At 38.4% G+C, this 23,529-nt stretch overlaps 1 protein-coding gene across 2 annotated transcripts in view; it reads right to left on the bottom strand.

Moving 5' to 3' along the window:
- The window catches only part of NEDD1 (NEDD1 gamma-tubulin ring complex targeting factor), a 51,646-nt gene that overhangs the window by 6,649 nt on the left and 21,468 nt on the right, over positions 1 to 23,529 (bottom strand). For both annotated transcript variants that reach the window (XM_061416990.1, XM_061416989.1), the window contains exons 6-13: positions 22,682 to 22,911; positions 18,002 to 18,203; positions 17,447 to 17,642; positions 14,258 to 14,386; positions 8,361 to 8,408; positions 7,001 to 7,203; positions 5,810 to 5,963; positions 4,481 to 4,637 (exon numbers count right to left, since the gene is read on the bottom strand). In XM_061416990.1, coding sequence (XP_061272974.1) covers positions 4,481 to 4,637; positions 5,810 to 5,963; positions 7,001 to 7,203; positions 8,361 to 8,408; positions 14,258 to 14,386; positions 17,447 to 17,642; positions 18,002 to 18,203; positions 22,682 to 22,911 — 1,319 coding nt within the window. The remainder of the gene's footprint in view (positions 1 to 4,480; positions 4,638 to 5,809; positions 5,964 to 7,000; positions 7,204 to 8,360; positions 8,409 to 14,257; positions 14,387 to 17,446; positions 17,643 to 18,001; positions 18,204 to 22,681; positions 22,912 to 23,529) is intronic.

The following is a 23,529-nucleotide window of genomic DNA, read 5'->3' as shown; positions in this document are numbered from 1 at the left end:
AAGGTTTCTGGGAAGGGGGTATCAGTAGAAAATAAACCTGAAACTGTGCAGTCTCCCCTCAAGACATCTTTGACTCCTAAGCTGTGCCTGTACTGAAGTTAGATGGCAGGAAACCAAACATAAAGTGGCCGCTAAAGAGGAGAAAAGGATCTGGGAGGCCTTGTGATGCTTTAGAATTGGAGGTTTAAAGCTCAGAACCCACCAAGACAAAAAACCAGAAACAAACTAAAAACCCAGGAAGTGATTTGCTTGCTAGAGGAAACTTAAATCTTGAAAGACAACAGAAGTAAACCTGCAGGCTTCTGCTTAGGATGTAAGCTCTCCAACTCTAATAATGAGCACAAGCCAGATAACCTATAAAATCACACATTTCAAAATAAATTCAACTTTGAGTACAAAGAAATCTAAGTGAATTTAAATCCAGAAAATGGTGAGTCCCTCCAGAAGAAGAGAGACCCACAATTGTTTTCATCCTTGACAAGAGCAGTGTGTAAAGAAAGCTGCCACTGACAGGGTAAAGAGAACTAGATGAAACTTCTCTAGATTTTTAAAGGCCAAGTGAAGACTGCCACAAGCTTAGAATCCCAAGGGAATCCCAGCCAAATGTAAAGTCTCCATTCACTCAACAACTTTTCACCATAGGCCTTCACTGAATGCTCTGTAAAAATTAGGGGCAAAGCAGGAGGGCTCAGAGAGAGTGCCCCTGGGGCACAGATGCACAGAGCCTGGTGAAGACTTAGGGCAGCAGAGGAGAACCCCTGAAGCATGAAGGCCCTCACGGAAAAGGCAGCCTCCAGGCTGAGGGGGAACAGCTAGCAGACAGCCCCATCTGTAGCTTGTTCTAAGTAAGGTCTGGCTGGCAAGACCTACTAAAGGCTGAAGTAAGAGCAGCTGAATTTACAGAAATCCTCTGAGTCATTCCGGGTCCTCACCAGGTTTCTAAGCAGAGGCTGCCTGTGGGTGGCGGAGGGGAAGAAGAGTGGAGAGGGGCCCCTAGCCGCCCTCACTCCCTAGGTACAGGCACACAACGCAAGCTGAAAGCTGAAGGCAGGACAGTGATTTCTTTCTAAATTTGCCCCAATGTAACTGCTCCCTTTCTGTGTTTTCAACAACTGTTTTGTTCCACATTATATTACAGCTGTACCCAGACAATTCTGCTATTTTTTTCCCCACAGACACATTCCTGAAATAGCTCATATTTTTAAAAACTATGTATGGAAAATAATAGGACCAGATTTTTTTAAATGTGGTATGTGCATATAACAGAATATTATTCAGCCTTAAAACAGAAAGAAATTGTGACATGTGACAACACGCATGAACCTGGAGGACACAATGCTAAGTGAAATAAGCCAGACACAGAAACACAAATACTGCATAATCCCGTGTGCATGAGATGTCTAATAAAATAGTCATGAGATATCGAATAAAACTCATGGAAGCAAGGAACAGGATGATGGGTGTTGGGGCTGGGGAGAAGGGGAAACAGAGAGATGCTAATTGAGGAACAGAAAATTTCAGTTTCACAAAATGAGTAAGTTCAAGAGGCCTGCTGTGCAACACTGTGTCTACAGTTAATACCATTATGCTATACACTTGAAGTTCCAAGAGAGTAGATCTCATAGCAAGTATTCTTACCATAACACTGAAAAAAAAAAAAAGAAAAGAAAAGAACACAATTTAAAGGAAAAGAACTCTGGAAGATCACTCAAAATCTATACAAACTTTGCAACCAGAGTGCTAACAGAAACAATTAAATCCTAATAAAAATACTAGCACAGCTTAAATATTGAATAATCAAAGATTTTACCCTAAAAAAAAGTGAGGGTTACTTGATAAAAGGGGAAAGAAGATAAGAGAAAGGACTGGGGCTCTCAAGCATGAAGGCAAAAATAAAATGCCCAAAGATGAGGAAAAAAATCACAAAAATAAGCACTTCCTAACACACAGCACATAGCCAAATCAAGTTAAGAGGAAGGGAAGAGAAAGAGATGGACATAGACAGGTGGCTTGCAGCCTTTACCTGTGTTTATGTTCTTTGTTTTGACAGCTGTTACACAAACCAAGAAAACTTCCTCATCATACTATCATCGCTGCCCTATTTACAAATGAGTTACTTCACATCAAAGAAACACACATCACAGCAGGACACACTATACCTGTCTTAATTAAACTATAATGTCTTTGTGGGCAGATCACCTGTTTTTGTATCCTCAGTACCAATACATACGAGGCACATTATAAATGTCAAAATGATACAAGAAAATGAACAACCCAATCAAAAAGTGGGCAAAAGAACTAAATAGACATTTCTCCAAAGAAGACGTACAGATGGCTAATAAACACATGAAAAGATGCTCAACATCATTCATTATCACGGAAATGTAAATCAAAACCACAATGAGGTATCATCTCACGCCGGTCAGAATGGCTGCTATCAAAGTCTACAAACAATAAATATTGGAGAGGGTGTGGAGAAAAGGGAACCCTCTTACACTGTTGGTGGGAATGCAAATTAGTACAGCCACTATGGGGAACAATGTGGAGATTTCCTTAAAAAAACTGGAAACAGAACTGCCATACGACCCAGCAATCCCACTGCTAGGCATACACAACGAGGAAACCAGAATTGAAAGAGACACATGTACCCCAATGTTCATCGCAGCACTGTTTACAATAGCCTGGACATGGAAGCAACCTAGATGTCCATCAGCAGATGAAAGGATAAGGAAGCTGTGGTACATATACACAATGGAATATTACTCAGCTATAAAAAGGAACACATTTAAGTCCATTCTGATGAGGTGGATGAAACTGGAGCCTATTATACAGAGTGAAGAAAGAGAAACACCAATACAGTATATTAACACATATATGTGGAATTTAGAAAGACTGTAACGATGACCCTATATGCAAGATAGCAAAAGAGACACAGATATAAAGAACAGACTTTTGGACTATGTGGGAGAAGGCGAGGATGGGATGATTTGAGAGAAAACCATTGAAACATGTATAGTACCATATGTAAAATAGATGACCAGTGCAAGTTTGATGCATGAAGCAGGGTACTCAAAGCCAGTGATCTGGGACAACCCAGAGGGATGGAGTAGGGAGGAAGGTGGGAGGAGGGTTCAGGATGGGGGGACACATGTGCACCCGTGGCTGATTCATGTTGCTGCTGCTGCTGCTGTCACTTCAGTTATGTCTGACTCTGTGTGACCCCATAGACGGCAGCCCACGAGGCAGCCCCTGGGATCCCTGGGATTCTCCAGGCAAGAATACTGGAGTGGGTTGTCTCCAATGTATGCATCTATGCTAAGTCGCTTCAGTTGTGTCTGACTCTGTGTGACCCCACGGACAGCAGCCCACCAGGCTCCTCTGTCCACGGAATTCTCTAGGCAAGAGTACTAGACTGGGTTGCCATTTCCTTCTCCAGGAATCATGTATGGCAAAAACTACCATGATAGTGTAAAGTAATTATCCTCCCATTTAAATTAATTAATTAATTAATTAAAAAAGTCAAATTGATTATTTTTCTTTAGAAATATATTTAACATTTAATTTTTTTTCAAAACATTTTTAACATTAAAAAGAAACATGTAACAACAAAAACTGCACATCTTCTCCAACATTGTTGCTCATGATATCCCAAATCTGAGCAAGAGTACTAAGTAAGTAAAGGTCAGAAAGAGAAAAAAAAAAGTAAAAAGATTCTGATAATTGAAAAGAGCTTTCAAAATATATTGAAAAGACACGTAAAAGGAACTAACATTCTAGAACATTCTTACAATGTTCAAAATTCAGAATGAGAAGACAAGGACAGATCCAGGCAAGAACTTTTTAAAATTCTGTGTTAATGTTCTCTGTGTGTGTTAGTTGCTCAGTTGAGTCCAACTCTCTGTGATCCCATCAACTGTAGCCCACCAGGCTCCTCTGGCCATGAAATTCTCTAGGCAAGAACACTGGAGTGGGTAGACGTTCCCTTCTCCAGGGGTTCTTCCTGATCCAGGGATCGAACCTGGGTCTCCTGTGCTGGGGTCAGATTCTTTACCGTCTGAGCCACCAGGTATATTCTGACACATTCTATTTGAAAATATTCAGAATTCCTTTAAAAATGTCTTTCTCTACCATATTACTGCACATAGCATAGTTAACAGGCAGTCTATAAATACTGTAGGAATCCCATTTGAGCCTATCAGAATCTGTCCACATTTTAATGATAAAAAAATTCACAGTGGCAGCTAGCTGCCACACTCTCAAGTCCTCCGTTAACTGCCCCAGGGAAACGTGCCTTTCCCTAGCTGATAGAAAATAAACTCGGCACTTAAAGAGTCACAAAACTCATCATGTCTTCTACGTTTTTACAGATCCTAGAACCTAGGCTAAAGTAGTCACCACCACCATTACTCATAGGTACGGTTTTACACCTAACAATAAAAGCTAGTCAAAGTCTAGATAGAAAGAGTAATTTCCCAATTACCTAAAGTCATCCAGAGTTTCCTGTATCATGTTCTGAATAAAACGGATCTGAACAGATGACAACGGTGCATTTGGCCGACTATTTCCAATGGTATCAACGATTTTTTCTGATAGTGAACCAGCAACTCCAGCAGTGACAGAGGATGCTATCTTTGGATCTGAAATAAAAATTTGAGAAAATATTAATAGTCAGCTTGGACTAAGAGACATCAAATATGATTCAGCATGAGAAAGCCTGAAAAACTGGCAACACCCCCTCCCCACCAAAAAAAAAAAAAACCAGTGCTCCCATGACATTTAGAAAAATTCACTGTCTGGAACACAAGTCTTAGAAACTTTCTATGATGTCATTTCTATAAGTCATTCATATATATATATAAATTGCCAACTGTCTAATGTAATAACATCTGACAGAGGAATTAAGTCTTAAAGGATCGCTGAACCATTATCTCTTACAAAAAAATGAATGTGACGAGCTGCTGGATAAACCAAGACTATTAGAAACAAACAGAAGGGACATAGGAGTAAAGTAGTTCTCAGGCAAAGCCCTAGAGTTTAAGCTAATGCAATATATCCACAGAAACCTCAAAATACAGGTATCTATATAAAAGAGCTCCTTCTATACAAAGAGTTCTTTTGTATAGATAACTCCTATCGCTAAACCTAATATTGCTTTAAATGTGACCAAGTTTTTAGGGTCTCTGCCATGAACTCTATATAGACAGAACTTTAATATGGAAAAAGAAAAAGACATTTTCAGGTAGTTAATGACCCTATATTATATTCCTATCTGTACCACAGTAGACAAGACACTTACATATTGGATTGAAAATGAAATTCATACCCAAAGAATACCAAATTAATGTGGTTGAATTTAACCTTTCGTTTTATTGTCTTCTAGTAAGAGAGTCCAGAGAAGGCAATGACACCCCACTCCAGTACTTTTGCCTAGAAAATCCCATGGACGGAGGAGCCTGGTAGGCTGCATGCAGTCAGTCCATGGTGTCGCTAGAGTCGGACACGACTGAGCGACTTCACTTTCACTTTTCATCTTCACGCATTGGAGAAGGAAATGGCAACCCACTCCAATGTTCTTGCCTGGAGAATCCCAGGGACGGGGGAGCCTGGTGAGCTACCATATATGGGGTTGCACAGAGTCAGACACGACTGAAGTGACTTAGCAGTAGCAGTAAGAGAGGCACGCACTAGGGTCACAAATTTTAAATTCCTGTAACTTTTTCATCTGTGATCACTGTCAACTTATCCTTTACAAGTTAAATAATGGGAGTTTTCAACTTAACACTCAAACATCAGAAGTTTATGTTCTTACTTGGAGTTGAGGATCCATTGCCTGGAGGTTCATTTATTAACTGGGCTTCAATTTCTTTTTCTGGCTTTTCAAATTTCTCAGGGCTTCTTGTTTGGTTAGATGATGGAGAGGCATTTAGATTTCCAGTTTCAGCACCGGAGATCAACTTTGCAAACTTCACATTTAAAATAAATAATTAATATATAAATTCTGGTTTTATCCAAAGGACCTACTGTAAAGCACATGGAACTCTGTTCAATGTTATGTGGCAGCCTGGATGGGAGGGGAGTTTGGGCGAGAATGGATACACGTATATGCACAGCTGTTCACCTAAAACTATCACAACACTGTTAATTAGCTATACCCCAATACAAAAGTTAAAAAATTCTGGTTTTATCCGTATTACCCATATAATTTGTATCTACTTTTCTCTATTATTCCCCAGTAAATAGGGTCAGAAAAAGGAAGAACAGAAAGGAATCTTGAAGGAGAAAAGAAAATGTTGCTAGGGCCATGGCAAAATAATTAACTTTACTAATCAAAAACAATTTTGATGATTTTGATGATGACAAGGAAAAGCTTATTTACTAAGAATCTGCTGTTGAATATCATTTAAGATGGCAATCACAGGCCAAAAAGTAAATAAAAAATAAATTCCCAAACTCTCATGTGATAACTAGTCAGGAATATTTGAAAAATAAGTCAAAGGATTTTCATATTTCTTAAATATCTTTTCAATACCATTCTAAAAGATAAATATGAAAATAGACATACTAAACAACAGATCCTACTAGATTACAGCAGAAGGTAATATGATGAATCACATTCTCAGCACCGTCAATTTGCTCTAAGACTTAGGCTAAAAGCACCAACTTGGTGCTTTGTGCTGCAATGGAAATACATTCTAAAAGAATTTAGGGATAAAATATTCTTACAGACAGTTAAATCAAGTATCTTGTCTTAGGGAAAAAACAGTGTAAGATTATACCTGCTGTTACCTCCAACATATCCAAAGACAGATTTCAAAAGTGTTCTTCAGTTTTTAGCATGTGACATCAAGACTTAAGAATATTTTCCACCTAGTAAGTGCACAGCACTGTCAATAATTAGGACATATCCAGTGGCAGCTGCCTGCTTTCTAGTGATGAGATGCATTATACTTGCTAGTAATAAACACACGCAGTGAGTTCAATATCATTTACAGGCAGATACCTGCTTGAAGGAGTCTTTAGATTCCTGTTTTCCCAGATACATTTTCTTAGATTCAGCTGTCAGATCATGATTTTCATTTTCTTCTTTCCCAGGAGACCCCATAAAGACATTAAGAGGACTAGAATGCAATACTGAAGTGCTTGAAACTACTGGATTTTTTCTTGGAGGAAACACTGAGTTCAACTGTGGTAGAAAGTCAAGGCCTGAAAAAGAAGAAAAAAGCCAGCACTTACATGGACTGTCCCCCAGTCTTGCATATTTAAGAAAAGCACTTAACATAATAGATATGTTAATATAGTAGGAAGACATGGGATCTGGATTCAGAAGACAAGTTCACTTGTCAGGTCTACCCCTTACTTCATTTGAGTTTTTGGGGTAAGAGTTGTAAAACTGTTTGTGACTGTTTAAGTGATCTATAAGTATGAATGATGATATCCACTGCCCTAAATGATGAGGTATAAAAGAGAAACTGTATGTGAAGATATGCCAAAAACTGCAAAGCATGATGACTGTTTTAGTCAATAAAAATGTTTGATAAAACTGTCAGTTTGGTATGTATCTGTGGTGGATCTTGGTAAACAGTCTCTAAGATGGCTCCTCAAGATCCCTGCCTCCTCCCAAGGATCCACAGCCTCATATAATCACCTCCCTTAGAATGTGGGTTGGACCTAGGAACTTGCTTCCAAAAAAGAGCACATAGCAAAAGTAGTGGACCTCACTTCAAACATACTGTGGCTTCCATCTTTAAAAAAATATTTTATTTATCTACTTTGGGCTGTGCTGGGTCTTCATTACTGCACACGTGCTTCTCACCACAGTGGCTTCTCGTGTTGAGGCGTACAGATAGGCCCTAAGGCATGGGCTTCAGGAGTTGTGGTGCACGGGCTTAGATGCTCCGCGGTATGTGCAATCTTCTTGGACCAGGGATCAAACCTTTGTCCCCTGCATTGGCAGGCAGATTCTTAACCACTGGACCACTAGGGAAGTCCTTTAGCGTCCATCCTGAGTGCTCTCTCCATCTCACAACAGCTCTGAGTGAAGTCAGCTGCTATGCTGTCAGCTGCCCACATGAGTAAGGACTGGTATCTTTAGCCAACAGCCACATGAATGAATTTGGAAGCAGATCCTTGCCCAGTCATACCCTGAGATGACTGTAGTCCTGTTGACACCCTAGTTAAAGCATCATGAGATACCTGATGCCAAAGGCATCCAGCTAAGCCATGCTTGGATTCTTAATCCACAATTATATGATATAAATATTCTTTTAAGCTTCAAAATGTTGGGGTAATTTGTTACACAGACGTAGATAACACAAAATCACTTTTAACATTGATAAAAAATACTTCTCAACAGTTCTTACCATCTCCTTTGCTGATGGACTCATCACCTCCTTTGCTAACTACAGCATCTATAATAAAATTAGAAAATAAAATTTAAAAAATGCAAAAGAAGCCACAACAATTGAGGTTTCCCATCCGTTCCCTAAAGAGTTCAGAGACTAATGATTTTATGAAGAAAAATCTAAATGAAGGTAAAGCTAGTACTCCTAAAAATTCTCTTTTCACTCTTTTACCTTCATGCATAGTAGCAAATATGAAAAGATAATTCTATGATATAGAGTCATTTAATGAGACAACAAGGTATACTAGAAAAAGCACTGGAGAAGGTTCCAAAGACCTGTCATCCAGGTCTACCTGTACCACGTAACAGTTTTGGGAGCTTGGACAAGACTTTAATACAATTATGCTTCAGTTTCTGTACCTATATAATGAGGATAATGTCCCGACCACCTCAGAAAACTGTTTTAAGGATCAACTGAAATAATGTAAAAATATTTTGCAAACAACACAATGTTAATTAAAAATATAAGGTTTTATCAATATCTTTTCAATGACAGAATATGTTTAAGAATATTTCATTATTCATTTATCAAGTAACAACCAAAAACTGCTTATCTCAATTTTAATAGATTAACATAAAAATGGGGAAAGGTCATTTAAAAATTCACCAGAAATTCAAATGGTCAATGAATTATCATACATGATTATCACATGAGTAGGACTCTCATCCATATCTCCATTCATTCATATCTCTGTCTGCATGTGTGTATTACATCTAGTAATCATACAACACACATTTTTAGAAGTTATTCGTTTTTTCCTAATAAAAGCAAAAGTATTATTTAAAAAATGAAGAAATTGAGGAAAAAAGATTAAGCCTTTTACCTAAGTAGTATTGACTCTTAGAGATTAAAATTCAAACCTCTTGACAGTGAAACCAGTACTATATTTAGTATCCACATTTTTTCTTATTAATATCAAACTCTAATAAATGGAAGGGCATATGGCTCAAATTCTAATCATATCTTCTTTAAACAGCAAAAGCAATTAAAAGGGAGTTTATATCCTGTACTTTACCATCAAACACCATTAAATAAGATTTTATTTATAACTCAAACACTTCTAAAAAGCCCCTTTAATTAGAAAATTAAATTCAAATTAAAAATTACTCCAGCGATTCTCATAAACAAAGCTCCCCAATTGGGTACTAAACTCCAAAACCTTTCTGATCTCCAGCCCAAGCCACTTCTATCTTTGCCCATATCTTTCCATGGGTGAATTTAACTCAGATGACCATTATATCTACTACTGCAGGCAGGAATCCCTCAGAAGAAATGGAGTAGCCATCATGGTCAACAAAAGAGTCTGAAATGTAGTACTTGGATGCAATCTCAAAAATGACAGAATGATCTCTGTTTGTTTCCAAGGCAGACCATTCAATATCACAGTAATCCAAGTCTATGCCCCAACCAGTAACGCTGAAGAAGCTGAAGTTGAACAGTTCTATGAAGACCTACAAGACCTTTTAGAACTACCACCCAAAAAAAGATGTCCTTTTCATTATAGGAGACTGGAATGCAAAAGTAGGAAGTCAAGAAACACCTGGAGTAACAGGCAAATTTGGCCATGTAATAAGCAATGAAGCAGGGCAAAGACTAATAGAGTTTTGCCAAGAAAATGCACTGGTCATAGTAAACACCCTCTTCCAACAACACAAGAGAAGACTCTACACATGGACATCACCAGATGGTCAACACTGAAATCAGATTGATTATATTCTTTGCAGCCAAAAATGGAGAAGTTCTATACAGTCAACAAAGACAAGACCAGGAGCTGACTGTGGCTCCGATCATGAACTCCTTATTACCAAATCCAGACTTAAATTGAAGAAAGTAGGGAAAACCACTAGACCATTCAGGTATGATCTAAATCAAATCCCTTATGATTATACAGTGGAAGTGAGAAATAGATTTAAGGGCCTAGATCTGATAGAGAGAGTGCCTGAAGAACTATGGAATGAGGTTCGTGACAGTGTACAGGAGACAGGGATCAAGACCATCCCCATGGAAAAGAAATGCAAAAAAGCAAAATGGCTGTCTGGGGAGCCCTTACAAATAGCTGTGAAAAGGAGAAAAGTGAAAAGCAAAGGAGATAAGGAAAGATATAAGCATCTGAATGCAGAGTTCCAAAGAACAGCAAGAAGAGATAAGAAAGCCTTCCTCAGCGATCAATGCAAAGAAATAGAGGAAAACAACAGAATGGGAAAGACTAGGGATCTCTTCAAGAAAATTAGAGATACCAAGGGAACATTTCATGCAAAGATGGGCTTGATAAAGGACAGAAATGGTATGGACCTAACAGAAGCAGAAGATATTAAGAAGAGGTGGCAAGAATACACAGAAGAACTGTACAAAAAAGATCTTCATGAACCAGATAATCACGATGGTGTGATCACTGACCTAAAGCCAGACATCCTGGAATGTGAAGTCAAGTGGGCCTTAGAAAGCATCACTATGAACAAAGCTAGTGGAGGTGATGGAATTCCAGTGGAGCTATTTCAAATCCTGAAAGATGATGCTGTAAAAGTGCTGCACTCAATATGCCAGCAAATTTGGAAAACTCCGCAGTGGCCACACAACTGGAAAAGGTCAGCTTTCATTCCAATCCCAAAGAAAGGCAATGCCAAAGAATGCTCAAACTACCACACAATTGCACTCATCTCACACGCTAGTAAAGTAATGCTCAAAATTCTCCAAGCCATGCTTCAGCAATACGTGAACCGTAAACTTCCTGATGTTCAAGCTGGTTTTAGAAAAGGCAGAGGAACTAGAGATCAAATTGCCAACATCCGCTGGATCATGGAAAAAGCAAGAGAGTTCCAGAAAAACATCTATTTATGCTTTATTGATTATGCCAAAGCCTTTGACTGTGTGGATCACACCAGACTGTGGAAAATTCTGAAAGAGACGGGAATACCAGAACACCTGACCTGCCTCTTGAGAAATCTGCAGGTCAGGAAGCAACATTAGAACTGGACATGGAACAACAGACTGGTTCCAAATAGGAAAAGGAGTACGTCAAGGCTGTATACTGTCACCCTGCTTATTTAACTTCTATGCAGAGTACATCATGAGAAACGCTGGACTGGAAGAAACACAAACTGGAATCAAGATTGCCGGGAGAAATATCAATAACCTCAGATATGCAGATGACACCACCCTTATGGCAGAAAGTGAAGAGGAACTCAAAAGCCTCTTGATGAACGTGAAGGAGGAGAGTGAAAAAATTGGCTTAAAACTCAACATTCAGAAAACTAAGATCATGGCATCTGGTCCCATCACTTCATGGGAAATAGATGGGGAAACAGTGGAAACAGTATCAGACTTTATTTTGGGGGGCTCCAAAATCACTGCAAATGGTGACTGTAGCCATGAAATTAAAAGACACTTACTCCTTGGAAGGAAAGTTATGACCAACCTAGATAGCATATTCAAAAGTAGAGACATTACTTTGCCAACAAAGGTCCGTCTAGTCAAGGCTATGGTTTTTCTTGTAGTCATGTATGGATGTGAGAGTTGGACTGTGAAGAAGGCTGAGCGCCAAAGAATTGATGCTTTTGAACTGTGGTATTGGAGAAGACTCTTGAGAGTCCCTTGGACTGCACGGAGATCCAACCAGTCCATTCTGAAGGAGATCAGCCCTGGGATTTCTTTGGAAGGAATGATGCTAAAGCTGAAACTCCAATACTTTGGCTACCTCATGCGAAGAGTTGACTCCTTGGAAAAGACTCTGATGCTGGGAGGAATTGGGGGTAGGAGGAAAAGGGGACGACAAGAGGATGAGATGGCTGGATGGCATCACTGACTTGATGGACGTGAGTCTGAGTGAACTCCAGGAGTTGGTGATGGACAGGGAGGCCTGGCGTGCTGCAATTCATGGGGTCGCAAAGAGTCAGTCACGACTCAGCGATTGAACTGAACTGAACCCCTCAACTATGTAGTATGACCTCTCGTCATTTTGAAATAAAGGAATCCTTCCTCTTTTATTAGATAGAAGTAGGAATTTGGGCAATTTAAGGAGTCATTTTCAAGCCAGGGTAAGGCAGAAGACACTTGAAGAAAATTTTGAAAGACAATTTTAAAGTAAAAAATTAAATTTTATAAGATCATGAGTTCAGTTCAGTTCAGTTCAGTTGCTCAGTCGTGTCCGACTCTTTGCGACCCCATGAATTGCAGCACGCCAGGCCTCCCTGTCCATCACCGACTCCCGTATTCACCCAAACTCATGTCCATTGAGTCGGTGATACCATCCAGCCATCTCATCCTCTGTCGTCCCTTCTCCTCCTGCCCCCAATCCCTCCCAGCATCAGAGTCTTTTCCAATGAGTCAACTCTTCGCATGAGGTGGCCAAAGTACTGGAGTTTCAGCTTTAGCATCTTTCCTTCCAAAGAAATCCCAGGACTGATCTCCTTCAGAATGGACTCTTGGATCTCCGTGCAGTCCAAGGGACTCTCAAGAGTCTACTTCAACACCACAGTTCAAAAGCATCAATTCTTTGGTGCTCAGCTTTCTTCAAGTCCAACTCTTACATCCATACATGACCACTGGAAAAACCATAGCCTTGACTAGACGGACCTTTGTTGGCAAAGTAATGTCTCTGCTTTTCAGTATGCTATCCAGGTTGGTCATAACTTTCCTTCCAAGGAGTAAGCGTCTTTTAATTTCATGGCTGCAGTCACCATCTGCAGTGATCTTGGAGCCCAAAAAATAAAGTCTGACACTGTTTCCCCATCTATTTCCCATGAAGTGATGGGACCAGATGCCATGATCTTCGTTTTCTCAATGTTGAGCTTTAAGCCAACTTTTTCACTCTCCTCTTTCACTTTCATCAAGAGGCTTTTTAGTTCCTCTTCAAGATCATGAGTGGACATAATAAATTAAACACACTGATGCTGCTGACATTTAGATTCACTTCTGTTTTTCATTATTATAAATAAACCGTAAACACAAATCTCTGAGGGTTTCTCTGAATATCTTCTAAGGTAAATTTATAGAAATGGAATTAACAGGACGAAAAGTATGAATATTTATGTCTGCCAAATTATCCTCTAGAAATTTACCCCATACTGTTGATAAAACTGTTGTTAGTAGTGAGACTATCCCATTAAAGAAAACAGTATGAACATTAGCACCAAAAAAAGTACAGCCAAACCATGTGCGTAGTTCATAGAAAGTAAACAACAATGATACATAATGTTTCTGTTTAAAGACTGGCAAAGGTTTTTTTGTTTCATTTTTTAGGCTTATTTCTTTTTAATGGCAATGCTTACTAGTGATGTGGGGAGAGGAGAGAGCGAGTGAGTGGGTGAGTATGTATGTGTGTGTGTGAACACCTACTAGCTATGGAGAGTGAGTAAGAGTGTGTGTGTGTGTGTGTTGGGGGTACTTTCATACAGTTAGTGTAAAAGATGAGGCAATCTAACCCCCGGCCATATTTCTCCATGAAAACCCTTAATACCAGTTCCTAATAATCAAAGAAACATTTTTTTTATGTTAGGAAGATATTTTCTGCCTATCAAAATATCCAAGATTTGGGGCAGACTTTCTTAGAAATAAATACAAGTAAAAGAATGTCTGTGGAGGCAGAATGTCCTGGAAGAAACTTCAGTGGAAATTAAAAAGGCTAACTTGAGAGCGATTTGTTTGGTTCCCATGTGAAAACTATTAGCATATATTTTAGAAAGATGGCATTTGAAATCTCAGGGCAAAGGGAAAGATAACACCTCAGGGACTGAGAAAATCAGCAACTGTCATGAATAGCATGAGACTGAAGCTATTATCCACATCTTATAGCCAGAATAAAAACGTTATGGCCCCCAGAGCAAGAGAACATGATCCTCTGATCTGAACAGACTTACCATCTCTGACAGGTGAGAACATGTCACCTAAACTACTTTTTCCAGAATCATCAAAGTTGGAGAAATCCTGGTTTTTCCCACTCTCCGCTTCCTTTGATAAAGTATCGGTGTTTATGCTTCGAGGCAGACCTTATAGAAATTGGATATAAAAATAAGTTATTATATTGAAATAAGTTTATCATGAGAAGCTAGGAACTAAAAACTGTCTTACCTATATCATTGGCAACACTAAAACTAAACAACAGCTCAGTTAACCATCATTTTCATGGAATGAAGGGCTCCTCAAAAGCAACTAACTTATTTATGTAACACCACTTTTTAAATCTATTTTGATAGCACTTTTCTAAATATTTTATGTAGTTTTCTTATACAAAGTATACTGAGCACAGCTTACTTTTGTTAGTGACTCAGGATCATCTACAATGATTAAAAAATGTCTCTAAGGCATAAAGTACAGCACCAAACACACAGCAGTATTCAAATGATGTTGATTCCCTTTCCCAACTTACAGTGAATGATCTCTTCTTTTCCCTTCTTTATCTTTTTCTTCACTAACAGTGGGAACCTAACATTGCTCTTAGCATTACTGACCTTAAAGGCCTTCACCAATCTTAGGACAGCTTCCAGACAGGAAGGAAACCAGAATACCAAACTCATAAAGAACAGCACAGTAGACTAATAATAGAGACACGCAGCTATGCAGAGAGTGTGCTTTCTCTCTCAATATGACTTTAGGGCAGGGACGTTTTAAGAGGAATTCTGCAGGCTCAGTAACCTCTTGCTCATTTCTGGGTCAAGGATTGAGTTCTAGAGAATCAAGAACTTTGATGAAACCTTGGCACTTGAATCAGTAGCATATTTCTGTCCTTTGTTTTTAAAGGTGTTTTATTTGCCATCTTGGTCCCAAATGAAACCTGAAAAATCCTGGGATAAAAACAAAGATTTGCTCTGTTCAAAATATTAAAAAATGTCCAAGCCTGGCTAATGAAATAAACCTAACTAATAGTACACTCATAGAAAGTTAAAATATGACCAAACATTTTTATCACCATCACAAAAGGGTGTTTATACCAAGTGTACAAACGGTTAAACGGAGGAAATTTCCTCTCTTTTTTCTAGGTCCTTAACATATTTGAATGACTAACTCTAGCCTCTGGAACTTTATGAAACAGAAGCTTGGTATCACTTGAAAATAGTGTGAAAGTCTAATTTTTCACTTCTTAAATGGCTGTTTCCTACAGAAAAAGAGCACTAGCAACAAGCCTGCAGAGGTTGTTTTCAATAACTAAATTAGGACGCCTTCAGTAGAAAGCCATATGAACTGTTTCAATTTTTAAATTTATTTTACATGATGCTTAAAGTAATAGTAACAATAATGATTGTAATGACAATATTAACAACATTATAATTTATTGGGTGCCTACATCCACCAGGCACTTTTGATACATTTTCTCCAATTTTCACAATAACTCTAAATGTTAAATATTATCTATGGAAGAGAAAAATGAGACTCCAACAAGTGGTTAAGAAAACTGCCCCCAAAAAAGAAAACTGCCTAGCATCATCCAGGTAGGAAGGTGACAGTTCTAAGACCGAAGCCTAATATATTCTCAATGCTTCAGAGTGGGGAGAAAAACGTATATCTGTGTGTGTGAGCTGAGAGAGGGAAGATGATGAAGCAAATGTGGCAGAGTTTACAAAATGGTGAATCTGCTGAAGGACATACCAGAGCCCAAGAGTTCTTTGCAGTGTTATTCAAACTTTTCTGTAAGTCTGTGATTATTTCAAAATAAAATTAATAAACACAAAGTTCTAACTCTTTGGGAGTACACAGTAAGCATTCATTTTGCCAGAAACTGCTAATCAGCCAAGAATTATCATTAAATAATGGCCCTGTAGACCTAAGTCTAGAACATCTAATTAGTGTTGCCATTGTTACATATAACCTTCCTTATGAAAAATTAAATGAAAGACACTGAGACTTCAGCAAGCTTGCAATAAATGACAGAATCTTTATTTTGTTTAATTTTTGAAAATTATGAATAAAATAGTAATTTTGAAAAATGCCAGTTCTCATAATATAGTTAATGCAACATTTATTCTTTTAAAGAGACAGCAATAGTATTCATTCCTGCAAGTTCTTAAATAAGAAACCTATTATTTTTATATAATTTATAATGATTTTTATGTAAGGATGATACAGATATTCACAGATAATTTATAGTGAATATACTTACTATTTGTTTAAAAAAACTATTCTACACTATTAAGACTAACAAATTAAAGTTTTGCTTATACTTGGAAATAGTGAATTTTTTTATAGGAAACTGAAAAAGCACCAACAAGCATTTGTGTTCAAGTTAAGTACTTATCCTGAAAATCAAAAAAGACATGAGTACTTTCAATTCTGATAAGAGTACTTTGGCGACATACTGGTATATCATGCAGATTTTAAAAAATATGTTGAAAGTTGACAGTACAGCATAATTTCTTAAAATAAAAACAAAAAGGCTTTCAGGAATTTAGGGAATTATTTAATGTAGGTGAAGAGTATTTTCTACAAGTATGGGGAAGCTTATCATCACATTATACCTTTACAAAGTCTAAATGAACTCTTATTTAGGAACTGATAAGATTATCAGAATAGAAATTATTTAAAAATTACAACATTTTCATTCCCTTTTATTTAACAAATGACAAATTTACTGCTTAATATGTGCCAGGCACTATTCAGCACTTAAATATATTCATTTCACCACCTGATTTACTTTCCATTTTGAAATATGAAGTAAAAGAGCCATTAATAGCTTTTTTTTTTAAACTAAGAGATCAAATCATAATGAAACCATCAAAGTTTCATATTCTCTATTGATTTAGCTAAAGAATCTATGAAAAGTCATCTAGTCCATAGCAGTACTTCTGATTGGGCATTATTCTACTTTTAAGATAATATTTCTTAAAACAGAAGTTCAGCTAAACAGAATAAGTGAAGAATCTTTCATGAATTTTTTTAAAAAGTTAGAGCTAAAGTAGAACTTATCACTTTTTCAATTTTCATTATCTACTAATAATTTTACCCAAGTCCTCAAGTGAACTGAAATTCTAGGTTCTTGAGAAAAGTGATAATGACATTCATTTGGGGAGGAAACAGGATGGGAACTCCAAATACTATATATAAACAACAGTTACCTGCTTTGTCCTGAGGAGCAACTGCTCCCTTCCCCACAGCGGCTGCCGTGGGCTGAGGCGGAACTGTGGCGATGGATGTGGTAGCTGCCTCTCTGACCACTCCAGGATTCTGGGCTCCTCCTCCGCCAGCGCTCACATTAGCAGTGCGTTTGTTCACAGCTGTGGGCTTATTTGAACAGCCCTTATTCAAACCTGACTGAAATGTAATGGAATATGTAAAAAGCTCAGGTTTCTAATGCTCCATACTATACATTAATATTTTATAAATTCCCTATTCATTTAAAAAGTATTTTTTTCCCTTAGAAATCTTAAGCTCACTGATGGATGTGAGAGTGTCCCTCTAAACCATAAAAGCCTTTTAGAGTTTTAAAGAGAGAGAATTGTGAAAAGTACAAAAAAATAAATGAATAAAAGTTTTAAAACTAAGTATCAAAAGGATTTGTACTAAAATTATTAAAAATGTTTTGATATGAATGATTCTGAAGCAAAAGTATGACCTCTATACTCTGATCTAGATTTATTTAGTACAATCAAAAAATGCTGAAACTATCTTACCTTAGAGAGAACAGTGGAGTACTGAAATGCTATACATTGCACAGATGTCTTATGTGCACTGATGGTTTTAATTGGTGATTTCAGCATCCTTAAATCATATTGATATATTTTCCCACGGGAGGATCCAATAGCCAAAGTGGCTCCATCAGGCATGAAATCCACCGCGGTCAGGGGAGCATCAGCCACTAAAGTTTTCACGAGCCTTTGGAAAGGACAGCAAAGTATATATAGATATGTGGATGTGTGCATATAAGCCTATACAACATAAATAACTGTAAACAAAAACCAAAGTTACTTGGAATTCAGCAAAGTTATTAACTTAAAATATCCATCTCAAATACCTGCCTAAAGTAGAAGTTTAGAATTAGACCTAGAGACATTTCTAATATAAGGAACTGCTAAGCACTCCATCCTATTTTTCTATTCACTTCTAACAGATACATTCTGTACTTTCTAGAAACAGGACCTATTTCTTGAGTAATTATTATTTTGGCAGTGAATATGACTCCACAGGTAAGGTCTCTATAGCCTCAGGGTTCTGGAGAAGGGAATGGCAACCCACTCCAGTATTCTTGCCTGGAGAATTCCATAGACAGAGGAGCCTGGTGGGCTATAGTTCTTGGTGTCACACAGAGTCGGACATGACTGAGCGAATAACACACATACACACACAACCTCAGGGTTAAGGAGGCTCTAAGTGTCTCCTTTCCATTTAGGGACCTGCTTAGGCCTCAAGAGGACTGTGACCTCTGACAAGGAAGCAGCTGCCACTTTGCTCTTAGTTCTGCATCTCTTAACCCAAAAGCTAGAACTCATGAGGCTTAACTCTGCTGGAAGCTAAGCTGAGCTCCTGGCTAGGGTGTCTGGTATATGAGAGGAATGGCTTACTATTAGGGTTTTCAGTATATCAGCTCAAAATAAAAGAATAACAAAGAATAAGGGGAAAAAAAATAAGAAGAATGAAATAAGTAACAGTAAACTTTAAAAGGGGGCTTACAGTAGGTCCTTCCCTAGTAGTACTATTACATCATTTCTAGTTCTCTTCACATGATACTGGTAGGTGTCTTGAATATACCTCCAGCACTCCTGAAGCTTTTTTTTGTTTGTTTTTTTAAGCTAACCAAGCACACTTATAACTGTAAGAAGGACAAGAAGGCATAACAGCCCTTGCTTCTCAGAGAATCACATACCCTTAGGGTTTCTCAACTGGGGGTAATTCTGCTACCTTTGCTAATTTGAGGAGGACTATTAACATCTATTAGGTGGGTGCCAACCTAACTGTGGTTTCAGACTGTGATTTTTAAATCATTATAACTAGGCTCAAACACATCTTTTTTTAAAATTAAAATAGGAACCATTAAAATCAACACATTTTTGCCAACAACAAGTAACTTTATCCCTGGGGCATAAAAATCCATGCTTCAGGGTTCAACGAACTCCAGGAAAGCAACTTTTGCATCCTGCTGGTTGTAGAAGCGTTTTCCCTGCAAAAAGTTGTCAAGATGATTGAAGAAGTGGTAGTCAGTAGGCGAGAGGTCAGGAGAATATGGTGGATGAGGCAAAACTTTGTAGCCCGATTCATTCAACTTGTGAAGTGTTGGTTGTGTGACGTGTGGTGGTGTGTTGCCATGGAGAATTGGGCCCATTCTGTTGACCAATGCTGGCTGCAGGCATTGCAGTTTTTGGTGCATCTCATCGATTTACTGAGCATACTTCTCAGATGTAATGGTTTCACTAGGATACAGAAAGCTGTAGTGGATTTGGACCACCAGATAGTGACCATGACCTTTTTTGATGCAAGTTTGGCTTTGGGAAACGCTTTGGAGCCTCCTCTTGGTCCAATCACTGAGCTGGTCGTCACTGGTTGTTGTACAAAATCCACTTTTCACTGCACATCACTATCCAAACAAGAAACGGTTTGTTGCTGTTGCATAGAGTAAAAGAAGATGACACTTCAAAATGATTTTTTAAATTTTCGGTCAGCTCAGGAGGCACCCACTTACTAAGCTTTTTCACCTTTTCAATTTGCTTCAAATGTCGAGCAATCATAGACTAGTCAACACTGAATTCTTTGGTAACTCTCAGGTAGTTGTAAGAGGATCAGCTTCAATGACGCTCTCAGTTGGTCACTGTCAACTTCTGATGGCTGGCCACTACACTCCTCAGTCTTCAGGGCTCTCGTCTCCTTTGCAAAACTTCTTGAACCACCACTGCACTGTATATTTGTTAGCAGTTCCTGAGCCAAATGCATTGCTGATATTGTGAGTCGTCTCTGATGCTTTCTGACCCATTTTAAACTCGAATAAGAAAATCACTCAAATTTGCTTTTTGTCTAACATCATTTCCATGTAAAGTGTAAAAGTGTTAGTCACTCAGTCAAGTCCAACTCTTTGTAACCCTATGGACTGTGGCCCATCAGGCTCCTCTGTCCATGGAATTCTCCAGGCAAAAATACTGAAGTGAGTAGCCATTTCCTTTTCCAGGAGACCTTCCCAACCCAGGGATCAAACCCAGGTCTCCTGCACTGCAGGTAGATTCTTTACCACCTGAACCACCAAGGAAGCCCAACATCATTTCCATAGTCTAAAATAAATATAAAATAAACAGCAGGGACTTCCCTGGTGGTACAGTGGCCAAGACACCATGCTCCCAATGCAGGGGGCAGAGTTTTGATCCCTGGTCAGGGAACTAGATCTCACATGCTACAATTAAGACCTGGCAAAGTCAAATAAATAAATAAAAATAAATATTTTTTAAAAAACAGCAAGTAGTTCAGCTCAATTCAGTTGCTCAGTCATGTCCAACTCTTTGCGACCCCATGCACCACAGCATGCCAGGCCTCCCTGTCCATCACCAACTCCTGGAGTCCACCCAAGCCCACGTCCATCGAGTCAGTGATGCCATCCAACCATCTCATCCTCTGTCATCCCCTTCTCCTCCAGCCCTCAATCTTTCCCAGCATCAGGGTCTTTTCAAATGAGTCAACTCTTCACATCAGGTGGCCAAAGTATTGGAGTTTCAGCTTCCAATGAACACCCAATGAACTTCCAATGAACACCCAGGACTGATCTCCTTTAGGATGGACTGGTTGGATCTCCTTGCAGTCCACGGGACTCTCAAGAGTCTTCTCCAACACCACCGTTCAAAAGCATCAATTCTTCTGCGCTCAGCTTTCTTTATAGTCCAACTCACACATCCATACATGACCACTGGAAAAACCATAGCCTTGACTAGATGGACCTTTGTTGGCAAAGTAATGTCTCTGCTTTTGAATATACTACCTAGGTTGGTCATAACTTTCCTTCCAAGGAGTAAGTGTCTTTTAATTTCATGGCTGCAATACCATCTGCAGTGATTTTGGAGCCCAGAAAAATAAAGTCAGCCACTGTTTTCCCATCTATTTGCCATGAAGTGATGGGACTGGATTACATGATCTTAGTTTTATGAATGTTGACCTTTAAGCCTACTTTTTCACTCTCCTCTTTCACTTTCATCAAGAGGCTCTTTAGTTCTTCTTCACTTCCTGACATAAGGGTGGTGTCATCTGCATATCTGAGGTTATTGATATTCCTCCCAGCAATCTTGATTCCAGCTTGTGTTTCCTCTAGCCCAGGGTTTCTCATGATGCATATAAATTACATAAGCAGGGTGACATAAGCAGGGTGACAATATACAGCCTTGACGTACTCCTTTTCTTATTTGGAACCAGTTGTTCCATGTCCAGTTCTAACTGTTGCTTCCTGACCTGCATACACATTTCTCAAGAGGCAGGTCAGGTGGTCTGGTATTCCCATCCCTTTCAGAATTTTCCAGTTTATTGTGATCCACACAGTCAAAGGCTTTAGCAAACAAACAAACAAACAAACAAAGTGGTAAATGTGCATTAAAATGATCTATAACATAAGCTCCAAAACTCTGGCCACCTGATGCAAAGAGCTGACTTATTAGAAAAGACCCTGATGCTGGGAAAGATTGAGGGCAGAAGGAAAAGGGGACAACAGAGGATGAGATGGTTGGATGGCATCACAGACTCAATGGACATGAGTTTGGGCAAACTCCAGGAGATTGTGAAGGATAGTGAAGACTGGCATGCCGCAGTCCATGGGGTCGCAAAGAGTTGGACACAACTGAACGACTGAACAACAATAACATAACCACATTTATTTAGGAATGTATTTCAATATCAAATGGCAAATTTCAAGTGTAAAACCACAATTACTTTTGCACCAATCTAATAGTAAGTAGGGGCCAGGGAAGGTGCTGAATATCCCACAATGCTCAAGACAACTCCCCACAACCAAGACTCATCCAGCCCAAAATGTGAAGGCTTACAAACCCTGCTCTAGACACTGAAGTAATTTTAAAGCAAATTAATCATGTTGCTTTAAAAATATACAAATTTAGTTGTATTCTGAAGAGAATAACATGGCATGCATGTTAAAATAAAGATGTGAAATCATCAACATGCTATCTCTCAACATTCATCACCCAGAATTACTCTAAAGACTCATCAAGTTTTTTCTGCACATGGGAAGAAGAGAAAATTTTACCTTGTTAGACAACAAATATACAATCTCTAGATCTTTTAACATTCATCAGAGGTCTATGCAAATCACAAATATGGCTACTAGTGAAATAATTATTTGTTACTAAATTAAGAAATGAGCATGTTATACTTACTTCTTACTTGAAGTGTCATAGAGAATGATTCTTTTATCCAAGCCCACAGTTACAAACAGCAGTTCATTGACAGGAGAAAAACAGATGCCTGAAGCTGGAGCTTTATGTGTACTGTCAAAGTTATGGTATGGACTCTGACTATTCACATCCCAGAGAGTTACTATTCCATTATCTGAAACACTGCCCAGGAGTGATTTCTTAAATAAGGAGTACTTCAAGTGCCGAATAGACTAGGAAAATAAAAATAAATTTTATGTAATTGTAAGCATATGTAAGAGCACTTTATATAAGGTATAAATAATGGCCAAATACCAACCATATTATTCACAAGGGATTCAGAACTTCCCTGGTTTATGGCATAACAGGTGTCATAATCAGGACAACCATACCATCATTCAGTGGGCTATAAGATCCTAATTCTAGTAACTGAACAGTACTCATGATTTTATTATGTCAGAGTAGAGTTACTTCAATCACCTCTTTTACAGAAGAAACATACAATATATTGAGGTAAACTATATTAATTCATCAGGATTATAACATTCCACCTAAATAAAAGACCCAGTCACGGTCAGATCATGAATAAACATAAGGGAACACTGGTAGAGAATAAGTAAAATAGTCTGCATTTGTTTTCAATATATATTTTTTATACTTGAATATATTTCTTTGAATCTGACGTGCTGGCAGTTCTACGGTGGAAGCACAATAAAAAACTAACTCAATATAAAGGGGGTATTGGCAGCACTCTAGACTGGGGATGGCCTGCCATTCTTTCAAAAGCATTGGCCTGAGGGCAACGCTAGCCTTTCTCTAAAACACTCATCTCCGGAGGCAGTGGAGACTTT

The sequence above is a fragment of the Bos javanicus genome, chromosome 5 (genome assembly GCF_032452875.1).
Source record: "Bos javanicus breed banteng chromosome 5, ARS-OSU_banteng_1.0, whole genome shotgun sequence".
Taxonomy (NCBI): Eukaryota; Metazoa; Chordata; class Mammalia; order Artiodactyla; family Bovidae; genus Bos; species Bos javanicus.
Note: the sequence above shows the minus strand (reverse complement) of the source record. Positions and strands in the feature narration are given on the sequence as shown.